Source organism: Ammospiza caudacuta, chromosome 7 (genome assembly GCF_027887145.1).
Source record: "Ammospiza caudacuta isolate bAmmCau1 chromosome 7, bAmmCau1.pri, whole genome shotgun sequence".
NCBI lineage: Eukaryota > Metazoa > Chordata > Aves > Passeriformes > Passerellidae > Ammospiza > Ammospiza caudacuta.
The window spans coordinates 31,571,763-31,598,895 of NC_080599.1; the positions used below are offsets into that span (position 1 = coordinate 31,571,763).

Below are 27,133 nucleotides of genomic sequence, written 5' to 3' on the forward strand. Positions count from 1 at the left end.
TATATTTTATCTTTAGATTTTTTATTATTATTATTTCAGAGGCACTTAATGTCTTACATTTACATAGCGCCGTTTCCCCCTCCAAAACACTTTACAGTATTTACACACAGGAATGTTTCCCACCGTTGAAATGCAGCCATCTGACTATTTCCAGTACCATCTTCAAAGCACCAGCAATTTGAGACTGAAAGTATGCATCAGTGTGTTGTCTATTAAGGTAGTTCAGAATTCCACTTCATGAACTTCCAACTTGTGCTATTAAAGAAACATAACTAAAATACAGTATCACAGTGCAATTCTGCAACAGAACTGAGACTTCCATCATTTCCATTAATTTTTTTTTTTTACAATCTCTCATTAGATCAAGTCTATCTCAAACACTTTAATGTAAGGCCTTTCAAGAATATAATTCTAAAATATTATTCTTTTTTATATTTTCTTTATAAGCCTCCCTTACAATCAAGCACAGAATATTTTTTTCCCTTCCAGTATATTTAGAAACACCAAGTCCTGGCCCTAAGGAGATATGAGCATCCTCAGTTTCAACAAACTTCATAGCATCTAAAGGCAAACCTATTCCTCCTTGGTTTTGAGGATGGATTTTTTTGTTTGCTTGTTGTTAGTTTTAAAAATAAATATAAGATTACACAAAATTCTGTTACCTCCAGTAAAATTGTAAAGTACAATTGGGATTGGCTGCTGGGGGCAATGTAAGTGTGCTGTGTATGGTTTTACTTGTTAGCATTAAAAACACATTAAAGTATCCCAAGTTCGCTACTCCACTGCAAGACTGCCCTAATCACAAAGATCATAGCAACTTTCTCAGTTTCGAGAATTTTTTCTTTGTCTCTCTAAAAGATTACTAAAACATCCCTCCCAAGAGAAGAAGTTGCATTTGTGCTGAGAACTTTAACAAAAAAAACCCCAAACCAAAACACCATCCTACACCAACCTGTCATCCCTATTTGTCCCTATGGTTACACTTTGAAAAAGACTACAACCTCACACACAGCATGCTGCTACCTGCTACGTTATGGCTGATGTGAGAACCTGAAGGAACAGAACCAAGAGATTAGTGAAATCAGGCACCTATCTGCCTTCCTGTAAAACAAGCACAAAAATGATTCTGGTACCTTATTCTCTGGAATATGCTGTACTTGAGAGAGAAGCTTTTATGATCTTCATTGAAGCATAATACTCAGATTCCACTGTGGTCACTAGATTCTTGTACCGGGACAGCTGTTTGCATTTGAGTACTTTGAAAGAATACTGACAGGTAGGGGCAAGAACTATGATAAAAGGAAAAATATTAACAGGTAGCAATTTGAACATGAAAGAAATTTCCTAATTAAACTGGGTAAAAATTAAACAGCAGTGCATCCAAGTACATATCCATTTTATAAAAAGTAGGGGTTTTTTAAAATCTAAACCCTTGATAAAAGATGCACAAAGTACAGATGTATTGCATATTTTATGCATGCCTTCATGTAGTGCATTCCTATATTATATCTTACATGGAACACTAAAAAACTACTAGACCTTCACTGTACAACAGGTATTGTAATTTTTTTGTTTTAAAGGCTAAACAGCAATTCAGTTTGAATTACACCTTCCTATTCCCTGATCACAAAAAACACCTTGCTGTATTTATGCTTGTCAAAGTCAAATGACAACCACAGTAATCATTTGTATGGAAAAAACAACTACAGTAAACTATTGTAATAATTTGGTTCCTTTGAGGGGATTTGGAAGCTGGAACAAGAAAACCAGCAAGGACTGGAAATCCTTACAAAACACAGAGAATCATTAGTAAATAATTTGTAACGGAAATCAAGAAACATCATGACAGTCAAGAGAATAAACATGAAGAATGAAAGCATTGTTTCAGGCTTCACTGTCCAGAAGACCAAACAGAGAGTACCATTGTCATTTGCTTTCAAATTCAGACATGAAGGGCAGCTAAAACTATAGGATCATCAAATTTTTTTGAAGAGGGAGGAAAGGAGGAACTTGGAAAAAGTAACCGCTGTATTACAGGACAGATTAACATTTTTGAGCTCATTATAACCTCTACTGATTTGATGAAAGACTGGACCCACATTCTTTTCTCTGTTCCCTCTTGTGGGAGTCATTTGTTTCTTCAGAGCTAAAAACATTCACAAGCTTCTTTGATACAAGGATCATCACTTTTCTTTCCCTCCCATTTTTTCTTGTGGGTCAATCCTTTCCTCCCTCAACCTCCACTCAACTCTTCATTACCACAATATTTCTTTGTCAGAAAAAAGATAGTTGGGCTGGGAGATGGAGGAAGCTTTTGCTAAATTGGGAGACAATGAGAGCTGAGCGAGCTGCAGAGGGAACTGCATGGACAGACAGATGTTCAAGATAAATCCAAATCCCAGCAAAGAACAACCGTAATTTTTTTTAAACACCAGAAGGAATTAGTTTTGTCTTTTAGTTTCAGTTCATCCTTTTTCAGCAAGGGCACATTGGCTACATCACAAGGCTTGGACAAGGAAAAGGCTCTTTCATTGAACAGGGCACAGATCTGAAGATGGGACAATGTCCTGCACCATGTGAAATCTCTCTGAAACATGCATAGAACAGAGCAAAAATCCAAGACTGCTTTGCAGGAACAAGAGAGGTAGCAACCCTAATTTTAACAGGGCTTTTCACCAAAGGGAAAGAAGGTCTACAAAAGTCAAATCAGCCGATTTCAAATGGTTTGCATCCCAGGATGAATCAGGTTACACTAATTTAAGCCCAATTTAATTTAGGCAGGTTTTTAAACCACAAGAATAAGGACATTCTTAGTACGTATCAATAATTACACCAACATATACACAATTAGCAATATCCTACATAATAGTAAATGCTTAACAAGCTGAGTAATTTTATGGTACATTGTCTGACATTCTACACATTTCCTGTAATCATCAATTTCTAGCAGTTCAGTTCATGACTTTAAGATCCAAATTCAACTGTGTCTTCAGTTATTTTCTTGAACTCATAGTTTCCTCGGCCATCCATATGCAAGTAGAACTGAAAAAAAACAATATATGTTATTAACTAAAAATTACCAGCTCTATAAAGACCAAAACAAATTATATTTTAAATACAATTTAAAATATATATTTAAAATTTATAATATATATAAATAAAAATTTTAAATATTATTTTAAAAAGATAACATTTTTAAAACTTAAAAAAATGTTTAAAAAGTTTTAGAGGGTAAACTTAAACTCAGAGGGTAAGCTGCTTTCACCTCACATGTCATTAAATTCACCTGTCTCTGTAAAAATGTTAAATTGTATTTTTGCATATCATGCATCAGTCTGCTAACAGCCATATCTAGACTTAACACTGTTCTCTTGGGTTTTGTGGGGCACAGATTCATCCCCATGTATGAATTCAGTATTTTTATCCACAGGTACAGTCTGTCTGCATAAAAAGTACAGTAAAACCTTAGTTTGCAATAAAAAAGTCCAGGCCTTAGCGACTATTTTTAAAGCATAAATGGATTAGATATAATGAAAGCAAAAAAAATCCATGCTGTTTACTGAATTCTAGTTCAAGGAGTTTTTTTTGAGTCTAAGAAAGAAGACTTAAGCAAGCCTCTCATATTTTATAGATACAATAAAAATTTTTGGATAGCATTCTTTCATAACTAAAAGCATAAGAATATTTCAAAGAGTAAAATGAGATTTTGAAAAGTAAAACCTTATAAAAACCCAAACGTAACACAACCTATTAGGATGTAAAACGATAAAACCTCAAATCACCAAGTCAATTTCCTACAGTCAGTCAACAAAACCCAGACATATTCTTAATAAAGCTAAGATTACATACATCATGGTGTTTCCAGAGTGACTTCCTGTGAGAAACAGTGAAGAGAGTGATGCCAACCTATATGACAAAAATACCCACAAAACAGTTAATTCTTCTCAAGGCTAAGGTGTTAATAATTTTTCAGTATTGTATCAGATGAAGATCTTAAATTCATAACCACAAATTTCCAGGCTATTATTAACACTACACATACATAGCTTTTATTTCAAGATTTTGCTGGGAGGGGGAAGCAATCAGGAGGGATTTATAATTTTTAATTGATTTCATTATTCTTTTGCTCCTAAAGATTGCCAAACATAGAATTAAGTGAGTAAAAGAGGTAAGGCAGGAAGCAGGTAAAACAATAAAGCTGGTGAATAAAGGAATTTTAACAACAAAAAAACATTCCAAACCCACAAAAGCAGTAATCAATTACACACTTAGAGTGACAATTTAAAGTGAATAACCTTCCGTTGTTTCCTTTCAACTTAGCCAACTATCCATCCCCAACAAGGGATGCAAGGACAAAATGACTCTGATGATAAAGCAAGATAACATTTTTTCTTTTTGCAAGGACAGCCTAACCAGGAATTCTACTTTTTCAGCAACATGCACTAGCCACTTGGCAAGCACAAATGAATGTTCATGTTTATAGAATAAGAAGCATATGGAAAATAGGCTTTAAAAATCGTCAGGGTATTGATACCAATGTAGTAAAATGAGTCCATGAAGTAATGCTCCTCCTGCAGAGTCCTCACCTAGTGTCCATTCTCTACTGCAGAGGGCTCCTTCAGTTTGAAGCACATATTTCAGTGGCTGCACAGCTTTGCTCCCTTATCATTCTGGAATACTGCTACTCAATAACTAAGGTCATTTCAAGCCCTTTCTTTCCCAGACTAGGGTGTGAAATTGAATCTTATTGAGTTCACTATTGTGATGGCACTACAGAGAATCTGAAATGGTGAGTTTAAGACGACAAGGAAACACAAAGCTATATAATCATATCTTCCTAGAGTGCTTGGCTTTTCATATCTCAAAAGAGATGGAAATGTGACCTTCCCAGTTTCACTTCTGTTGCCCTGGCTAAAAGAAGCCTTTTGAACAAGAAAGCATGCTATAATTTTAGGTTATTCTAAGACTATCTATAAAAGTAAGGTTACTTAGCAGTCAGTAAGAGTTCTATGTATATCATAGAGGCTACACGTGCATCTAAATTATCCTGGGACTGCAAAATGATTACTGAATTCTAGCATGCATGAAGTTGTATGCCCCTCTAAGCTTTTTTCCAGATTTTTTTTTTTTTTTTTAGTCTGCACTAGGCATAAGGAAGAGTGAACCTTGTACCATTTCAGGTTTCTTGTTAATGTACAGAGAGATAACTCCAGAAACAAAGAGCTCACCTTTCTGCAGTGGCTGTAAATGTAGCCCTCTACATCCACACTAACAGCACTGGTGCACTCATCCAGAATTGCAAACTGGGGCTTATGATAGAACAGCCTTGCCATCTGCAATGCAAGCCAAAAAAAAAAGGATACTAAGGATATTGTGGATACAAAACTACCAGCAATGGTGCAGTGTTAGAAGTTAAACTAAGAATTAGTGTCCAAAAATCTACTATGGAAAGGGAATTAAGTTGTAAACCACTGAAACCTGAAAATCCAAGAGTTGTACATGATCTCCTATTTTTTTATTCGAGACAATGTTTAAAAGCCAGTATTTCCTTTTAAATTTTGAGTACAAACCCCACTATTTCCAGTTGTTCCTTCAGTATTTAGGTATTTCACATTTTGGGGGTTTTTTCTAAGTCAAATACTAGTATTCAATGAATAAAAATAGCTTACAGTTCACATTTTATTTTTTACTGCTACAAATGTTCTGCATTTGTTAAACATTTATGCTTTTGAGACATACTGCCATTCTCTGTTTTTCTCCCCCGCTGAGTACATCCATCCAGTCCTGAACACTGTCCCAGCCTCCTTCACGTTCCAAGATCGGACCCAGCTGGACATTATCCAAGTACTCCTTCAGCACCTTTTATGGAAACAGGAATGACAAATAAAGCTTACATGAACTTAAAACACAAGTGGTTGAAAAAGCTAAAAAGGATTATACCATAACATTATCAACCCTGGTAAATATTAAAGTCCTATTAAATGCAGTGCTTTTCATAGCAGTTTCAGTATTTCTGAATTGGAAGCATTACTCATCCTGAGCAAGACAAAGGGTTAATGAACTAATTATCATTACCTGGTCAGAAATCCCTTTCTTTTTCTGATCTTCCAAAGTATCTGGATATATAACTTGATCTCTGAGCGTTCCAAGAGTCATGTATGGTCTCTGAGATACAATTAGAACCAAAAAGATATGTCAAATATTTCCAAACATAGTCAAAGTACAAAGAAAGAGAGTATTATTGGTGAGTAAAGTACTTGGTCTCACCTGAGGAACATAGAACAACTTTCCTCTTACAGGTTTTGTTAAACGCCCACCAAACAACGGCCACAACTGCAAAGGGAAAAAGATTAAAATGTGACAAAAGTCCAATTATAACCATGCTCTGCATTCTCCCCTGTTGGTTTTATAAAGTTCCCTTACCTCACCAAGAACACGGAACAGGGAGCTCTTCCCACACCCATTTGGCCCACAAATCAGCACATTTGCACCAGATCGAACCTAAAATCGCAAAGCCAACACATAAAAGGGTAGTGAGAAAGTATTGCTGAAAGTTTCAACAATCAATAGGACAATCTGGTATTATCATATGCTTGTTCACAAGTTTCTGACATTACAATGAGCAATTTCCAGCAAAAACTAGGTTTTTTCCCCAATTGGTTTAGCAGCAGCAACTGCAGCTGGAAGAAAATGAACTTGTAACAATAAAAACTTTTTTGGGTAAAATAGCTTATTGCCTTTTTTTTTAAACTAACATGACAATTTGTTTGTACTTTCGTTATAAACAGGATGACCTTCGAAGCTATCGTCTTCCCTTGAAAATTTTACATTAATATTGTTTCCTATGATGCTAAAAAACTTACCTCAAAGTTAAGGTCTTCAATCAAAACATCACCATTAGGTGTCACCAATGGAACATGATCAAACCTGTAAGTATTGCAAAGTTAAAAAAGAAAAACACAACAGTTGTCTAAAAGAAGCTAATACTGCATGGTTACTTGAGAGATTTAAGGCACTGGGAAACACCTCACCAGTACCTGATTCACTCTCCCACTTTCCAGCTATGAACAGCTAAGGAAGTTCTTGAAACTCTAGCTTTTAAATATCTACATCTACAGGCTTGGTTTTATCCCCTGTATTTGTTTTTTGAATCCTCCTAAGCCTTTGGGCTCCAAAACAGGAGAACATCTTGTGGATACAAACCTACATTTAAGGATGCATGGCATTTTAAACCTAGTAGTGAAGTGTATCTCACTAGTTCTACAACATGCAATGAATGACTTCTCTGCTCACCTCCCCCTTGCCTGTTTGAATAATATAATAGAATAAGATCCATAACTAATATATTTCTAAAAGGAAACAAGATGGTCTGAGAAGTCATATTCTAAAGGACAGTAGGAATGTTACCAAAAACCCCAAGTTCAGAGAGCAGAAGATGCATTCTGCTAATATGAGAGGATAGGACTGGCTTACAGAACAGAAATGCTGAGGTGGGATTACTAATAAATAAAGTTCAACAGGAACTGCAAATTGTAATAACAGGTATTCAGCCCTCTATTAATGGTCACAGAGAGACTTTTAAAAAGTCTACTTTAAAAATACTGAACTATTGAACTTGAGGAAACTTCACAAACATACTTGATAAGGTTATCACTGTTGATAATTTCTCCAGATCCAGGTATCAAAGACAAAGGCTGCTTTTTATCTCCATCTTAAATAAAGAAAAATGTATTAGTGACTGAAATGCTACACAGAGATGACATATTGAATATTATATCACATGTACCTTTTTCTTGTGATATCATTGTACGCTGATATTTGCCACTGTTCAAGTCCTTGAGAACCTGCATTAATTCCGTGATTCGAGCTGTGAAACTTAAGAAAAAACAATCCACAGAAGGTCTAATAAGCACTCTGTCAAGCTGCTAAAATGACAGTTATTCAACCCAGCACAGAAGCAGAATGTTTACATTTTAGAGTTGCACCAGGTTGTCTAATATGCACCATATTTTAAAAGCTCCTTTTCCTGTAATAGCCAAATTTCACTTCTTACAATATAAAAAAAAAGTTTTGCAAATAATAAATACATAATTGACTTAAGAGCATTTGACAAGGTTTCAACTACACATTCAAACTGCATGCTAGCACTATCAAGATGTGAAACTTATAGTGGACATAATAGCACATCTTCAGACGTGTTTTCAGCATAAAATGTTTTTAATTGCTGAAATTTTAGCATGCTGCAAGGAACAAAGCACATAAGTTTATTTGAATTATAAAATCAGTTTCTGAAATTGAGATGAGAAAGATTCTTATTATTAAACTTACCCAGCCAATCTCGTCATTTCACGGCCTGCTAGGACTATTCTGCCCAGAGCTTGAGACATTCTCAGTAGCATTCTTCCACTTTGGTAGTAATCCTACAGTAGAAGAAAAGTTTCTTTATGTGGACTAACAAAATTTAAAATTTAGAGGTTGTTTTAATTCTGGTCTATTTACCTCCAAAAGTTCTGCATGAGTGCTATTCTGATGGCGTGGATCAGACAGGTTCAAAAATGGACGACTAACAACCAGGTAGCCAACCACAGTGGCAAGGTCTGCAGTTTAAGAATAAATATTAAGCTGCACATTAATTGAAACAGTAAAAAAAGACACTTATTATGTAAAAAGTTTGTTTGTTATTTATAGGAATCCATTAGCACTTGAGACATACTTACATTTGGCAATGATAGTATCAATGAAACCCATAGAGAACCGGAACAGGATAAAATTATGCAAGTGTTCCACCTGGTAAGTTACAGAAGAAAGAAGTTCAAACTCTATCACTACCTGTTTTACTATCTTTTATTAGACATTTGGTTCCAAACAATTATTTTTCAGTACCTCAGATAAATTAACATGCCACTAAGTGTGGTAAGCACAAGAGTCCCTGCTGGCACAGATTTATATTTGTGATCAAAACAACCTACAAATGAAACTAAATAGTGAGAAGAGTAATTGTGGTGGGTGACAAGGAGGTAAGTGGCTAGAGAAAGGCCATTCTAACAGAAACTTCTGTTCTGCTTATAGCCTACCAGCTAATTTTTTAATCAAATGAAAGTAGCAGCAAAAACATCAAGCCACTGTAATTCAATTTTTATGAGTACATGTCAGGAATCATCACAATAGAATTAATAAAGTTTTGCTTTAAATTTTTAAGAAGTAAAAGAGGCTTACCAGCTTACGGAAAGTCTTGTGAATAGTCTGTTTTTCTCTCAAGTTTCCATTATAAAAAGCAATTTCCTCACTAAAAAAAAAAAAAAAAAAAAAAAAAAAAAAAAAAAAAAAAAAAAAAAAAATGCAACTTCATTTTGTTAAAGACAGTCTTTGAAAAAGTCAGACATAAAATATGGGAATATAGCACTTTCAGTTACTTTATGAAATACGGGCTTGTACTTTTTCACAACAAAGAACACAGAATTATTGTACCCCACTCAGTCTTGACTGTGGAATATAATGCACATACAAATTACAGCACATAAAGGTGCAAACACTTGGCTCAAACCTGATAACATCACACTTCCCAAGTATATTTTAACACACAACTTCCATTTACCGCACACTACAGTCACTTGTACCTTAGCAGCCAAGCAAGTGTATACCTGTTTGTAATGAGCCGTGAGTTGACATATCTGTACTCCCCTTCATACTTCTGTTCTATAATAGTCATCTTGCCAATTGGTCTCCTTAAACGTGTAAGGAAAAACCCTGAAATAATCAAGTACGCCATCATGCTAGCTGGACCCTGGGAAAATCAAAAAAGAATAAAAGCTTAGGTGGTCTCAAACGACAGTATCTGTATCCAAAGTGCCCAGAAAGCATGAATCCCTTAGTTCTCACCTCCTATGTGCCTATGCTGCCAAGTCAATTACATTTGCAATTCCCATCATATCCCCTTCTTTGGTGTTATAGATACTACTTTACTAATTTTACTAATTCTCTGTCCCTAGATGTCCTTCCCACCCCAGCCTTCTATTCAGGTTTTTATCACCACCCAGTGTGACCTGTCCCCTACTGTCCTAGATTACTTCATTAATGATTTACTGATACCCTCTCATTTCTTCTCCCTCCTTTCTGCCTACTTCTTTCTCTGTACATTTGCTGAAGTGTCACACAGCAGTCAATATTTCAATCCCACTGTCCACTGTTTCCTTGTCTCTCAAGTAGTCCTGGATCCTAAGTTTCCACGGATGAAGGACAGATGATTAAATACCACTGAAGCATGGAATGGCATAAACTGAATTTGGCATAAACTGCACACAACAACTACTAAAGAGAGCAGAACAAAGACATCTGAGACTGATAGTTACCAAGGTTTAGTTAAGCCTTACTGCAAGACTGTCAACAAAACTTGCACCATGTGACCCACAGCTACTCCTTTTCAACTCCTGAACATTTTTGATAATGCATCATTTCACTAATCTGAAGAATTAATTCTGCAATTATTCAGCTTATTGAGTCTTACAGCTCAATGCAAGAAATGGTTCCCCTTCATAGAAACTGCACAGAAACAGAAAACTTATTTTCACCTTTAAATGCAATCCATGCAAGACACAAACAATTAGAAGGGTGTTGTACTAAATAGGATTTCTAAATAAGTACTAGAAGAAAGTAAAGAACTTTCTTGATCCTTCAAACTGCCTGAAAATCCTGTTTTTTATTTTGCTTGCCTCAAAATAGAGGGCACTAAAGCACATAAAACATTAAGTGTAAATGCCTATTTCCAGTATAGCCCTTCAAATAATGTAGGAATCCACAACTACCACCTAGAGTTTTCCTCAGATTCCAAACAGGTACAAAGAAGGGAAAATGTGCTTATAGTTCTAAAAAAACCACTCCTTTTATTTACCTGTGCTCCTATTGCACTTGTTAGCTTGAAGATGTACAAAACTATATCCAAGAAGGGCTGCAAGAAGCATAGGAAAAAAGGCTTAGAACACAAAACCAATATAATACTGTTCAGAAGCCATGTACCACCCCAAGAACAGTTACAGCTCTGTACTAAAATACTGGCTAGTCTATTATACAAACTGAAAGCTAAGACAAAAGGATTCTCAGCCACATGACTTTTTCCAGAAAACACTGGCTCTAGAATTGAACATAAAAACATCATGATCTTCAGATAAATACATACCATATGAAAAGAGTACTTTGCTGTTTTAGGTCTGTAATGACATTCTGTTCACTTATCAAAGGTGGAATAGAACCCATAATAACTTAACTGAAGTAATTATGAGAAATACTTAAAAGATAATGCCTTATGTATCAGGCTATGTTCCTGATAGGAGGACTATTCCAAAATTCTATAACCTCCCTCACAAAGCTAAAACAACTGAACTAAAAACTACTATCTGTTGTAGTCAGAAGATTTTGAACAAAGTAAATTGTAGTTTACTTATATGCATCTTGCATGAAATATATAGCATAAAAAAAATTTAGTCTAAATATGTCAACAGTATTCTCATTCACTACCCAGTCACCTTAAAATTCTCACCAGAAACAGAGAAAAGCTTATTCAACCACTCCTCCCTACACACAAAAATATTTGTGTGTAACTAAGAGCTAGGCATTGCTTTTCTTCTGGAAACTATCTACCTGAGAGAGCAAAGTCATCATTGCTCATCTGCAAAAGAATGCTTTATGTTCTTTAAAAGAAAATTTAATACAAATTATAACAACTCGCAGCAGTGCTTTGGTCATGAAAGCCAAAAAAGAGTATGAAACACTACAGCATTATAAACAATTTTTTTAGTACCATACTCCAAGCAATTGTTGTGAGTTGACATCCCCATCCTAAATGCCAACAGCTACTACTCAAAGTTCTCTCTCAAAAGACTTACCTTGCTAAGGTTTGAGTACAGGTCCACTACACTATTACAGAATTTTTCCACATCCTGTGTAAGGAGTTGATCTGGATTGGCTATTCTGTTGTCCAGATTTCCCATTTTGTAGTATGTATAAGTTCTGAAACAAAACAATTGCTAAGTGGCAGGAAAAAAAAAACATTACCTGGGATCTGAAATAACTGGAACACCCTTGGTTCATACAACTGAGACACTTAGTAGGGCAAACATTACATTACTGTATGGAATCAACGTAGCTTGTGCTTTTACCTGACTAAACCCACATTAAATGCTGAAGGATTGTTTAGGCATTTAGGCTCCAGGATGTCTGAGCTGAAGCTCAGGCTCATGCTGTGCTGCTATTGAACTTAGAACACCCTCACACAATCTACTACAGCCCATCTGACAACCACATTTCAGTCCAGAAGTAGCTGCTCAAGCTCATACATCCAATTCAGTCTTCCCCATATGAAGGCACCTGAAGTACTTTGGAATCTGACCCAATCATGGAAGCAGTGCAGTGCATTTTGTCCCCCAATTAAGCCAACTTTACCGTCTTTGTATCTATGGCATATGCAACCTGGATAAGCCACTCACCCTCAACTGCAAGTTAATTGCAACCTTGCAATCTTCTTACTGTGTACTTAAAATTAATTGAATCAACTTATAAAACCTGTAGACAAGGTGTTACTTACTTAAGATATTCTTCATAGAGATATCTGGTAAGTCTTACTCGGAAGCAGAGCTTCAGTTCATTTAGACCATACTTCAGGAAGTTATTCACTAAAGAGATCTAAAATAAGAGACAATAACATTTAACTAACAAGGGAAAATATACTTACATCAATTTGCAGCATAAATTGTGTAAATACTTTAAAACAGATCAATTCTCCCCTTAAAATCAATTATGCCATAAACATACCTAAGACCAATCAGACAGTGTCTACAGGACGACTGCTTAAGTTTCTGTCTCCAGATTCTAGTGGGTCTCACCACTTAGGATAAAATACATTCAATATTACATATTTTCAGCTCTTCTGATAAACTCTAGACAAGAGCCACCATTTTACAAACACGGCCTTAAATCTGTCAACTAGTTTTAAAATTTATTGCAAATCAGATAGCAACAATTAATTCTATCTGGCGCAGATCAGAGATGTCAATAAACTGAAGGAAATTTAAAGCATGGAAGAAAGCATAACAAAGCTGTGAAAAATGTAAGAAATATAAAAATTAAAGTTTAAAAGAAATCTTCATCTTCAATGGTGCCAAAGGAATCCCAAACCTATAGTCAAAATTGCCATCAACAAAACTAACCTGAAAACCTGAACATAGCTGTTAAAAAAATAGTTGCTACCAATAAGGAAATATGCTGATAAAGTCTCCCCATAGTGGAGCCAGAAAATTAAATGTGTTTTCATACAGACCTGTATGCAAAACAATTAATTTCCATAGGTTTTAAGACACTCATTTGAGACCTTTTCCTCAAAATCTTAATTTACATTTAAAATACGTTCTACTAATAGGTCAGCACAAGAAAAGCACTTACAGCAGGCATTGCAGCAATGAAGTTGAACAAGTATTTCTTGAAATCTTTTCTGCTGCGGCCAATGATAGCACTGCAAATGACCACCAGCTAAGAGTCAGTTACAAGAGAAACAACAAAGTATGAACTTGCATGTCTTAAGTGGATAAACTCTCAAAGGACCACACAGAGAAAACAAAGTCATCATGGAAACCTGTAGCATCAGCTGTAGGATCCAGTCTGACACCCTCTAGTAAGCTAAGCAGCAAGTGGCAGACTGAGCAGTTACCTCCTGTCTGCTCCTCTCTAACTGCCCACATTAAGGGCTCAAAAATTCATGGTCACAGAATACCAGTCCTTTCCCTTCGCTGCTTTCATAGATTCTCACAAGAGAAACAAAGCAGTCCTTCCATTCTACAAAGCACCAAATGTCTCTCCTCAAAACACAGTATCATTTTGAATACACAGTTCAAGACACATTGTGACTTGCTTCAATTAGCAACAAGACCAGCAAGAATAATCAGAAGTCTAAAAACTACTTTCTAACATATTAAGACCAAAAGCATTGTTTTTATCAACCTAAAGGGCAAACAGCTCAGTGGGAAGAAATTAAAGTCCTAATAGCCACACAACATGTCTAAGTCTATCACATAAAATGACTATTCTGAAGTACCTTCTTGGACATTCAGATCAACAAGATTTAGTGTCTTCAGTGTACAAAATGTTACCAAATGAATATTTAATAAATAGTTTAAAATATTAATTTAATCAAATAATTTTATTGATGAACAAAAATAATTTAATATATTTATCAAAATATAGTGGTCTGTCCCCAAATTGCAACTACACCAGTTTTCCAACAGTTTTAAACAAGCAAGCTATAAAATGTCCAAATATATATTGTGATAGAAAACTTTCCCTGTTAAACACTTGACAGAATGTCTAAAAATAACAAATGTGTAGGTACCTTTCAATGACTGTTCCATTTTGAATCATCCAAATGTCACAGTAAGTTCGGACTACCAGCATCACAGCAATAAGCAGCAAATAACCTGTCTGGTACAACCACAGAAATGTAACAGGTAAATAATGGCTAAAATTCACCATTTTTTCAGCAAGTCATCTAACTGTATCTAACAGAAAAGCACTGGTGCCCTAGCTAATGTAATATTTACTTACTTTGCTGGAAATACATTAGCATACAGTACCTTAAATAAAGTACTGACTACATATTTACAGTGAAAGTTTGCCTTTTAAAAAAAGCTGTATTTGGTTGATCCATGTACTGGACACATTATAAGATGGAGGATTGCAGGAATAAAAAAGTTACTGCAATTCTAAGACAACTTTCTGCCATAAGGTTGCAAGAGACCTCTGAACATCATCTACTTCAACTCCCTACTTACAACAGGGCCACTAGTAACCAGTCACCAGTTAGACCAAGAGTGCAGACAGTTTCCCATGCACTTCACTGTCCACTCATCCAGCCAATTCAGTTTGCCTGTTATGGTATTAAGGGAGACCTGATAGCAAAGTATTCAGTATCCTCTGTTCTTCCCTTATCCACACAGCCAGTTCTCTCATCACTGAAAGCAATCAGGTTAGTAAGGCATGATTTGTCATTGGTAAATCCAGGTTGCTTGCAATCACTTTTTTGTCCCTTTTGTGGTCAGAGTTAGCTTACAAGAAGTTTTGCTCACAGACTTGCCACGAATATGATGAGGCTGACCAGTAAACTTGTTTTCAAATATGGGAGCAAAGTTTGAGTTTTTTTGGGATTATCTGTAACCTCCTCTAGTGGCCCTGAGCTTTTGAAGCTGATAAAGGCTAGCTCTGTGAGCACTCTCACAGGCATTTCCATCCATGCTTCTACCTTCTGTGCACCTCCTTTTTGTAGCTGGGCTGCTGAAGGCCCCTGGTCTACACTCTGGACATCACAATTCACTGCTCTTGTGCCTGATGTATGTTTAGGTTCTTACAGTTCATTGCTTAAGTTCCAAGCTCAACTAATGCTTTGGATCTTTTTTCTTTTAAAAGTGCCCTGGAAGGCCTGAGAAAGATGGAGGCACTGATTTCTACACTGCATAGCTTTCCTGAAATGATGCTGAAGAGAACTTTTGACAACTTCATTTTCTAATACAGGTTGGCCTGGCTATAAGTTACTAAATCAAAATAATGAATGAACTGAATCTTATTTAAAGGCAGGAAGCTTTTGCACACAGAAGTGTACTGCCTTGTACAAGACAAACCAAGATGCCCTTTTAAAAGTTATGCTACAACAGTAGTTAGCAGCTGACAGTAAATGGCCTATCTTGTAATTGAAAACAGAACCTTTAGTGATATAACAACTGAGCATGATGTAGACTTTTATATTATTACATTGCTATTTTAAAATACATAGCACAATTTAGTCCAATTTAAGTAATGTATATGCAGTTTAAATTCTGATGTAATTTCAAAAGAGACTTGACTCCAGCTTTATTTCTTTATTTATTAATGCAGGCAATGCTTACCTCTTTGCACAGTGTTCTAGGGACCATTATTTTCAGGATTCGACATATTCGTGCAATAAACACTCTGTCCACCATGGCTCGCTCCTTCTTTCCCTCCTTCTGCTGCACACAGAACAAAACAAGAAAAGTGAGAACTTTTTGTGTTATTGAACTGTTGATGTGATATTTTCCAAATCATTTACAGCTATATTCCTTCTGCAGAATTTGCAATATTTCCTGCCAACTTAAGACTTGCTCAGACAAGTTAAATAAGGAATTGGGAACTATCAAAACAAACTGCAATAGTACAGTACTAGTAGACCTGTACTTCTAGGTGTCTGCTGTATCCTTTCTGTTATCTTTAGTACAGTTTAGTATAGAATTCTTTTATATAATATAGAATCATAAAATAATAAATTAGCCTTCTAAGAACATGGAATCAGATTCATCATTTCCTCCCTTTGTTGGGGGTCTCAGAAAACACAATGTACACCCTTCTATTTATCCAGTGCAAACCCTTTTTATTTTAAGTTTTCAGTAAAGATATAAGTACATGGAATCTATTCATAGCATTGTAATGCCAGAATCACAGATTCTGCCTTTTGGTCTATTTTATTTGACCATGAAACAAAAATCTTAGCTTAAAGGGATTTAGTACATCCCTTTCAAATAACTGAATTAACAGACACACAAAAGATAAAGGAAATGACAAAACTCCTACCAGATGTGTGAAGTAGTTTCTAATTTAGTAACTGTGAGACTCAACATCTTGTTCCATACATTTTTCTTTCACATAAAAAAATAAACAGAAGTTATACCAAATCTACACACAGCTGTTTGTTTCTATCTATACAGAAAATCTTACAACACTGGTCCTTACAAATTCCTAGGGCAATAAGAGATAAAAGAACATTGTGCACATCAAGAACTGATCATTATGGAGTCAAACTTCAGCCTCTTGTGATTATCCTGATTCTTCCATTTGTTTCACCAATGCAAATCTGAAAGTATCATTCAAACTGTACTTGCACCGTAGCCAAGATCAAACTACAGTGACAGGACTTAAAGTTTTAAAAGATCAGGTTTATTTAAAATTATTAAAGAATATTTGACATAAGGAAAGAATTACCTCATTATTCTGCAAAGCTTGTTTTCCACTTCTTTTACTGCAGAGAAAAGAAAAAAAGTATTTATTTGTTATTAACACACTTTTCTTTGTCTTGATCGCTACACATAAAAGACAGAGAGGAAACCTTGGGATTATGTTGCTACCTATTTCTTTCAGGGCAATACAGCAGGGCTACCTCCAATGCCAAACCTACATGCTGCTGTTATACAGCACATATAATGCCAGTGAAACCCCACTCATTCCAGCAACCAGTTTCACGTAGGAAAACCAAGTCTCACCCTTTCATCTCAAAGTTCTGCTTTACCTTGGCTTTGTATCATGAACTCCAAGAGTTTTTCTGTTTCTCACACATACTTTACAAGCATGGCTACGTGGTTCCACTGACCACAAATGAAAACTACAAGAATGCAGATCCAGCAATCCAAGCAAGCCAACTTTGATGTTTCACACTATCTACATAAGCTAACCAGATTTGTTTTGCATTGCATTTGACTTCAAAAATAACACATTTACTACACAGAGAGATTATTTGTTCATACACATGTGCTACAGGGGAAAAAAAGCCAGCTCCTGTGAAATCAAGTTCCTGCAAAGATGTCCATTAAAAGGGGAGTTATTTTTTAGTCTGTTTTCCTTCCTCTGCATTTAACAGAACAGTTAGTAGAAAAATATTTATCAACTGGCGTTAAACAAACATTCAAAACCACAACACTATTTTTTTTGCCTCGACTTTTAAGAAAGAAAAGCTGAACAGTAAGGCAGTTATAGTTTGTCTTTCTTCTTTTTGGAGCACTCAAGCATCAGACAAGCACATGAAGCTGTTTGGAGAATTTATGTAGTTTAGAAGAAGCCACAAACTATATTAAACCATAACTTTCTTAACCATGGTATTATAACACTGAGAGCAGGCTGCCTTAAAACTACAACATTCATACACTTTCAAGGCAGAACCTAGGACACTACAAGAAAGCAGAAACTCCTTCAGTCTACAACACCAAAACAGGAGCAGACTGCCACACAACCAGCTGTCCCACAACTTCATCAACAGCACCATTTCACACTTGTGTTTTAGAGTTCCACCAAGAAAATATCTAGAATGAAACTGCGCCTAATTTAATTTAAGATGATTAAAAAGATCTATGAATGTCACTGACGAATAAAAAGAAATAACTTAATTACTATGAAAGAGGCAAGGCAGCAGAAGAACATGAGAAAAGAAGGAGGGAAGGAGGAGACCATGAAAGCAAGAAGGGAGATCCACCAGTTCAGCAAGAACTTAATTAAAGGTAACAGAGACGGAAGTCTGAGAGAAGATAAAAATCTTGTAAGACTACTTGTGTAAAAGACAAAACAAAGAATTAATATGAAGGGCAGCAGGGGCCAGATTGAGGGAGAAATAATAAAAGTTCAGAAGAGATATAACATTTAATCAGGCTGTGAGGGCAGTAAATCTGTGGAAATGGTAACAGAGTGTAAAGTCTAAGAAACAGTCTAGTTGGAGACTACATCCTGGTGATGCAAGAGCAATGCATTTCTTGTACAAAAAACTTCTCAATCCATCTTCTAATTTTACAAAACTTGAATATGGATCAGTCCAATCACATTAGGTTTGGCAGTAGGAGGAAAGTAGTATTAAGCATGAATGAGTAGTGATCAAACTATGTGGTTATTTCTCTAGATGATTCATGACTTGTTATAATGTAAGATGAAAGCATGCTGCTCTTCCATATATGCTGTAATGATTCCTATAAGCTTTACTGCTTCAAGTTCCACCAGTCTTTGAAGTCACAACACTCCTAATACACAACTATTTCAGCTTTAAAAGGATCAGAAGTGAATATATTAATAGAGTAATCTATTAGGTAGATAAGGCCCAGAATTATTCTATCAGTTAGTTGAATATCTTTGATGTATTTATTGATACATTTTTCCTACAGTAGCTGTTGAGAGAAACTGAGCAGCCGAAATTACTGACTGAGCTGCAACTGAATATCCATTAAAGGAAGATTGTTCAGAAATCAAGATCTTACATTTAATAATAAACTCACATTTAATTAGCATTTATAGTTATAAAGTTTAAGATAAAAATGAAGCATTTGTAAATTTAAAATCTAATTTTAAAAGAGCTTTAACAGTGTTCTGTTCTCTTTTTTCTAAAAAATTTGTGCAAACTCAAAACAAGACTAATACTTGAAAAAGTATGGAAACAATCTTACATATGAAGTCAAGAAGAAAAAAATATTAAATGTGCCTATATAGCTCTCATTTTATTTGCAAATAAAGACTCTGCCATATTCAAGCCTGGAATAAAACCTTTCCAGTCCAATACCTATTGGCACTACTCCTGACTCCACTATACTACTGTAAAACTTTTGGTGGTTGCATTCTCAATGAATTTAAAGACTAAATAACATTCTCAATTAGTCAGCAAGAATACAGCAAGACTATCTGGTTGCAGCAGAGAGCTCTAACACTTGGAATAGATTCAGGCTCTCCATTATTCCAGACCTCTCATTTACATAATGCTGGAGCATCACAAGGCTCGGTGGTGGAGGAAGGTAAGTGCTACATGCTGGCCAAGTTCCCCAGTGCAAGTAACTCCCCTGGTACAGAGCCACTGCTCCTTTGTGCCCTCACAGACAAGGGGGGATGACAATGAAAAGGTTTTTGAAAAGGAAAAAATTAGGAAAAAATATAGTAGTAAAACATTTCTAATAGTGAATCAAAAACAGTGGAACTTGTCACCATATATTTTCAAGATCTAACTGCACAAAACCCTCCACAAAGCAGTCAAAGCAGTCAATTCAATGTGTAAAATTTTTTTAAGACCACAAAGAGTCTAGAGGTATAATGGAACACATATCTCCTGAAGAAGTTTCAGGAAAAACAGCATTTCAGATGTAGCCTGCTACCTATTATTTAAATGCACAGGGCTTTTACAGCAAACACAGATATAAAAAGCAAAGAAAGGCATCAGCAGCACCTGGGATGACACAACTACACCAAACTTGTCATTCATCCGTGCATGGTAACTGAATAGCAACTCTCTAAAGAGAAGTAAGTAATTACTCAGTAGGCAGGAGGCAATACAACAAAACACCTTTCTCCTGCAAAATGAGAAACACGATCAGCCCATACCAGCAAGATGCTTTAAAGAAACTAATGGAGTTTTGGGACTCTGTACAGGCATCTGACAGCTGATCCAACTTCAAGGGCAGTATGGAAGCCCAGTGGGGATGGAGAAATCATGCAATTCCAGTCTCCAAAGAAGGACTGGTCAGAGTACTGGCTCTTGTGACTCTATTTACATACCAGTGAGGCTATTCTCTCTAAAGAAATATGCAATAATACTGGTTACTCAAACAGAATCATTCTCAACACTACTGAAGAAGGAAGTGATTTGAGAAACTGTGAAAAGCCTCCAAGAGGCCTGAGTCTTCTTACTGAAAGGTCTCAGGCACACTAGTTCTGTGGCATTTACTAGTAAACAGGAAAAAGTTAAAGGTTTACTGTCTTTAGAAATACCTGTCTCCATCCAGAACAAAGTTCAGAGGAAGCAATCTACACTGAGCTCAGCACAACAGGGAATTGCAGGTGAAGAGGGTGATAAGCAAGACTTGCTGTTTAATGGCACATTATGAGGAAGTAAGGGCTTTAAAGTGTTACACTGTCCTTAACTGAAAAAAAACCTACAAATTTCATTCACGTCATGCTACCTTCCTTCTGTGGAGTTAGGATGACTTGCATCTGCTCAAGTGCAAAGAAAGAGTATCTGGTTTAGGATTTAGTGTAGCATTTCAAAGAGTTGTTACCTCCAGGCAACCTTTGTATCCTGCAGACCTTACATGTTGGAATGGCACCGTGAAGTTTTCACAGCTTCCAAAAATCACACAAAATAAACAATTTTGCAATAGTTCATGATTATTTGTGCAGTTTTCAGGTTAGTTTTGGAATCATTAAGACATTGTAAAGAGAATAAAATTCAAATGGCTAAAGATGCAATGCAACAGTGTGAAGAAATAACTACAGGGAGAAAAGTCTGGTGTAGTTAACTGGCAGGCAGAGTTTCATAGTGCACGTCTCACACAGAGGGGTAGAGAGCAACAGTACAGTTATTTCAGGTCAAGGGCAGCAACCCTACTCAGAAGCCTGGGCACAGTCCAAAAGCATGCCCATTTACACAGTACACTCTGAGCAGACAGAGAAACCAAAACCAGAACTTTCTTGGCTCTAGATTGGTGGCTAGTTGCAGCTTAACCAAAAATAATGTGAGAGGAATGTGTTCAGGCAAGCAAGAAGGGGACTCAGAAGGTCACAGAGAGCTGTTACTGCAAACAGGAGCTCTGCATTGCTAAAGCTCAAAAGGTTTCTACAAACCTATGAGAAGAAGACAAAGCAGAACTGTTGGAGAGGAAATTCTAAGTTTCAGTAGAAGAATGCATCTCAATAATATATCTTACATACAAGAAAAACCTCAGCACTAATAATTTTGTCTTAAGCTGTGCTTGGGCCTGAGCTGTGGCTGCAGATCTCCTTCATAACAGTGGAAAAAGATTTCTAGCTAGTTTCCTAAAAAAATTTTTAAATCATTTTTTAAAAAAGTTATACACTGTCATACACACTTATACTAGATCTTCCCTTAGACAGCAAGCATTTTATGCAACTTAATTAAGAGAGAAACCACTAATTAGCTAGCCAGGCCCCAAACAAAGGCGGTCTAAATGCTAGGATTAGGGCTGAGTCATCTGGTTTCTCCTGTCTCCATACCCTCCAGCTGAATTCAGGTTTCCTGAGCCCCAGGCAGGTTTTTCTACAAGACTGCATTTTCAGTATATTTTCTAGTAATCCTATCTGCGTATTTAGTCTTTTTTCCCCCTCAACGCTAGTGCACTTCCTGCAAGCAGCAGACTGAACAGTCACATTCACATCTGGAAAAATTTACTCCAATGTAGTTAGCATAAAGTTGTTTTTGTTACTTGCCACCTTTCCTTCAAGTAACACAGGTTCCCTTTAAGGCTTTTACATACACAAAAGCAGTCTATTAATCTGCAGCAATGTAATTTCACCCTTCCTATCAAACAGCCATGACTCAACTAGAACAGGTCCCTCCATTTGAAGTACACTGGCAAAGCCCACCCAAGGACATTCAGAATCTAGAGAAATTACACAAACTAACAAGAGAGAAGAACATTCTAAATATATACAAATGGAATAAAAATGCACCATCTGTTTCAAGCTACAACTACCACTTGCTACATCTAAACTCCTATTTTACGTTTGAAAGCACCTCTGAGCATTTGGACGTGTGTCTGTCACCTCTGACTGCAACACTGTCACTGTCACAGCACGTTCTCAGGCTGTGCAGCTGAGGACACAAGCAGGGACATCTGAGGGAGTGACACGAGTGACACGTGCTGCCACTCTGTCAGCAGACAACGGCTGAGGAGCACAGTGACAGGCAGGAGCACAGGTTAAGTGTCACCCAAGATGAACTGTGCAAACCCTATTTGATACACACTGTCTGCAACTCAGCCTCCCTCCACTCAATGAGCTTTCCCCTCACTCTAGGCTTGCCTAACCTCTAAGGCCCCAGGCAATATTCTTGCTTTATTCATTTTTTCCCCAGAGGTGGGACACCATTACAGGGGTTTCCAAGTTCAGTTTATATTAAATTGTGTCCATGTCTTAGCATCTGCTTGGATTCTAATGAATGCAGCTAGGTGAGAGGAAAGGCCCTACAAGCAGATTCTAAAATATTTGGTCACCTTCTCATTCACTACAAATGCCTTCCTATTACTCTAAACTGTTTATTGCCTTTCCCTAACCTTGCAGTTCCAAACTCTTTACCTCAACTACCTTCTATTACCTCTCTCAATCCCTCCTTCCAGCAGAAAGTTGTATGAGTTAAAGATCTTCTTTTTCAAAGTAAACCAAGCTCATTCTCTACTTGTGTAAGTACTTTATTTTAAATTACACAGATACTCGGGAAAAGTTCTTATTAGAGGGGTAATGAAAAATATCCAGCTCCTTTATGTAACACCCTTTAAGGCTTTAATTCTGAAGCAATCAAATCTTAAGCAAATATTCTATAACTTCTTGTTTGAAGCAAGATTAGTGAAAGAGAATAAACAGACTTTTTTTTTCTGCATTATAAACCCAGGATAATGTAGTTTCTCAAAGAACTTCCCATTACTCTAAAAAAACCCAAATACTACAATTGAAGTCATAATTGCATTTAGATACCACAACTTTCCCCTTCCAAGAGGACACACAGCTTTTGTAAGGAAACAGACTTTGTGAGAGCAACTTTGAAAAAGAACCAATGTATTTTTCCTCCATGTTTACTCCAAGGAAGTAAGATTGAAAACTAACAAGTTAAACAAACAGTTCTACATCACTCTACTTCAGAAGATTTCAGAAAAGTGTAGTAATAAGGTGTTGTAAATTGCAAGTGACACCACCTCTCAGTTCTGGAAAATCAATGAGCAGTGTAATACCTCTTACAGAAAACATCTGTGACTAATCCAGGCAGTACTAATTAAGTGATCTTTGACCTAGTAAGGCAGGTTGGCATAACACATACAGCTTAATTATTCATACATTACTACTTTATATGAGTTGTACTGAACTTTGCCCCTATTGTCTGAGAGCAGAAAAGTAGGTTAAAGTTGCTACTTCTCCTTCCTATAAACTGGTTATTCTATATAAAAACAAACACATACAACATGACAGGCCTGTGACATAACTTTCATGTTACACATTCAAACACACCTGATTTGCTAAAAGATGATTTTCTTTTTCTCAATTTGTATGTTATTTTACTTTCCAAGTTTAACCAGCAGCAAACCTATTGCTGACATTCCAGCAAAACTTTAAAAAGCACACAAAAATCAAACAGAAAAATGGCAGGTACTGCAGAAATACATGAAATAATAGGAAAATGTGAAATGTTATTTTGAACACAAAGTATGTACAAGAATGTATTCTGAAACTATGTGAGGAAGGAAGAAGTTTTGCAGGTAAAGTTCACAGTTGCACTAAAACACTTCATTGATTCACCTGAATGTTAAGCCCAGCGTTCTGCTGGTTATATTCAGGTCTGCAACATTTACCTTTGCCCTTACAAAGCTCAAAACTAGAATTTCATCTTCCAGAATTCAAGAAGTTGAAATTCACCTCACACTGACATGGCACAACATTTTCAGGCATTATACACCAAGGTTAACAAAGGAATTCACACACAAAAAACTAAATCACCTCACGGATTTTAGCCAGTTAACCTCAAGCAGCAGATACACTACCAGTCCTCTTCCAGACTATCTAGATTGCCAAGTGAAATTCTTCACCCTAGGAATAAGTACAAAAATTTAGGACAGCCATGCCTTCCCAACTTCTTCCTCTTCCCAGAAAGTCAGAGATATAAAACACAGATGCTAAAGGACACACTAGGCCCTGCAGATTTCAAAGGTTGTGCACTTGTTACTATATGTCAGCATCATATACCAGCACAAGAATGCTGAAAACGTAAAGATGTGGCACGAAGACAATCCTTTTCAAAAGTATTCTCTAATTTACATCAGCAACAAAACATGAAGAAATGAACGATACATGAACTAATGAGACTAAAGGAGGATGAGGCGATGGTAATAACCAGATGCTTTTGTCTAGGCTGGTGATATAGGCAATGTAGCTTACCTACTGCCTAGTCTTGATAGGTAGCATTCTGTAAGGCTCCTGGCAAGGTTTGCCTCACAGGGAAACATGGAGAAAAGAACGAAGACCAGTGGGCAAAAACCATCCTCAAAATAGCATTCAAGCAGCAGCACAGCTATTATTGAAACAACCAAATGTTGGATGTTAGAGTTTGGAATCCATGGCCACAATACAGTACCAGCAGTAAATAAGACCTAAGCTGTGGAGGGACTCAAAAGTGTAAAACAATACATACACACAAGTGAAAAATCAAATTTGTAAGCATGGCACTTACTTTAGCAACTGCATTTCTAATAAATTCAAGAATGCAAAATGACTAAAGAGATTACAGAAGTAAAGGACAAGGTATCAGAAAGACTGCAGTACAGAGAGAGCAGAAGGGACAGATCAAGTCAGGCTCTCACAAGCTCGTGCATCTGTTGAATTTGCTGGAATGTAATTCATAAGTTATCCTCCTTTCCCAATTCCCAATAATCTTGCAATAATGTTTGGTCCACCTACTATATCTGAATACCTCAGTTTTTTAACACTATACCTAGCAAAATTGAAGATCCACACAGGAAAGACACATTCCAAAGAGTCTTCAGCATTCAGGCTGACACTTTCCATACACTGACCCCCAAACTAATGCATGCATTGCCATTGTCAAGTCCTGCAGATCAACATCAGAAGACATGAAAGCAAAACAGTTTAATGGGGACCGCACAGGACCCACATAATATCTATTTCAAGTATAGGGAGATGACTCTGGACAAGTTCTAGCCTGTTTCTATCAAATGAATGCTACTAACAGTGGGAAAATATTAAATGCACTTCAAAACTAAACTGGACCTGCATCTGTTTTGAAGATGCGCTCCAATCTGAATGTTTGTGTGCTCCAAGATCATTCCTCAATGAAGGCAAAGTAAGGTAAGTGTGGACAACTGACATTCACTTTAGACATTCTTGGTCTAAACTTAACATATAACTGCTCCTGGAACATCTGCATGGCCCAGTATTTCTTACAACCACCACTATACTAGGCATGAAAATCTGAGCTCATCATTTTTGTGCCCTTCCATACAGCTCTTCTGCTTTTTGAAAGTGGAATTTCACTAACTTAGGCAGAGATATTTGAAAAAAATCACTCCTCCCTATGAGTCTGATAGAAGAGCAACTCACAGCCATAGCTCAGGATCTTGTTTTAACTCTCATGCAAGAAACAGTTAAGGTAGCAAATGTATGACTTGCCAGCAGGGTATCAATGTCTGCCATGTTGTGTGACAGTTACCCAACTTCATTAAACTCCCACAGATATTGTGCATGAGTGGACTTAGGTAAAATAAAACTGGATCCTTGCTTAATCTCAGGTATGTTATTACTTAAGTCTGTTGAGTAAGTCCATCTCAGTATTTGGTAGTGCTTACAAGACACCTGTAGGCACTGTAATATCGCAACACATCAAGTCTTAAGCATCGCAACACATCAAGTCTTAAGCATATAGTTAACAACTTACAATCTCAAATACAGTAAAACCATGAAAGGGCTGAGCCTGCGATATATTCTTCGACTGCCACACTTTGCAATACCAGTGCTTTGTAAGGCATTAACGAATACAGACCCTAGAACCATATAACTGTAAGGCAACCTCACAGAGAACATCACCACATTCGGCCGCTTTGAAATCACTGCCCGTGTATCTTATTGTCACACGGCAGCATTCAAACAACAGCTGAGTCCATTAACTGCCTAGGCAGACACGGTCATCCCTAGAAGTGCCTATTCTCATTCCTAGTCCGGAAAATAGAAAAAGCCAACATAATTTGGGTAACAAGGCGGCGGTGGTTGGATGCTCGCAACACGGGCACAGAACCGACGCCGGAGAAGGCGTGGGGAGAAGCAGGCTGTCCCTGAGCCCAGGAGCCGCCTCCCGGGCAGATGGCAGCGGTGGCAGCGCCCTGTGTGTGGCACAGGGGCGCGGCTGCCCCTCCGCCGGGCGAGGGCCGTGAGGGCGAGCATTGCTCCCGCTGCCTCGGCCTCCCAGCGCCGGCCCCGCGGCTCGCCCGGCCCCTCCCGCCCCGCGGCCCGGCCCGGCCCCGCGCTCACCCGTGCTGCGCGGCCCCCCGCCGCTTGCTAAGCAGGCAGAGCAGCGCGCAGGCGGCGGCGGCCCCGGCGATGGCGGAGTGCCGCGCGGTGAGGAACTTGCTGTAGGCGGCCATGGCGAGAGCAGCACGGAGCCGCCGACCGAGCGCAGCCGAGCCCAGCAGCCGAGCGAGGGATGCCGGGAGGGGGCGGCGCCGCCCGGCCCCGCGCCGCCGGCGGGACGGGCCGCGCCGGGAGCGGGTTGTGCAAGGCCGGGGCGGCAATTACCGCTCCCTGGCAGCCCCTGGCAGCGGGCGGACCCCACGGCCAG

At 37.5% G+C, this 27,133-nt stretch overlaps 1 protein-coding gene across 1 annotated transcript; it reads right to left on the reverse strand.

The window, feature by feature from the left end:
• Positions 1-27,000, reverse strand: ABCD3 (ATP binding cassette subfamily D member 3). The gene is made up of 23 exons (XM_058809046.1): positions 26,827-27,000; positions 17,029-17,065; positions 15,921-16,022; positions 14,375-14,463; positions 13,432-13,501; positions 12,578-12,675; positions 11,880-12,003; positions 10,889-10,945; positions 9,642-9,784; positions 9,217-9,286; positions 8,718-8,787; positions 8,500-8,597; positions 8,329-8,420; positions 7,787-7,875; positions 7,639-7,711; positions 6,864-6,927; positions 6,424-6,501; positions 6,268-6,333; positions 6,076-6,165; positions 5,740-5,859; positions 5,229-5,333; positions 3,850-3,906; positions 1-3,042 (listed from the first exon to the last, which is right to left on the reverse strand). Exons 1-23 carry the CDS (start codon positions 26,937-26,939, stop codon positions 2,965-2,967), a joined length of 1,983 nt encoding a protein of 660 aa, XP_058665029.1. The 5' UTR covers positions 26,940-27,000; the 3' UTR covers positions 1-2,964.
• Between the last annotated feature and the right edge of the window lie 133 nt (positions 27,001-27,133).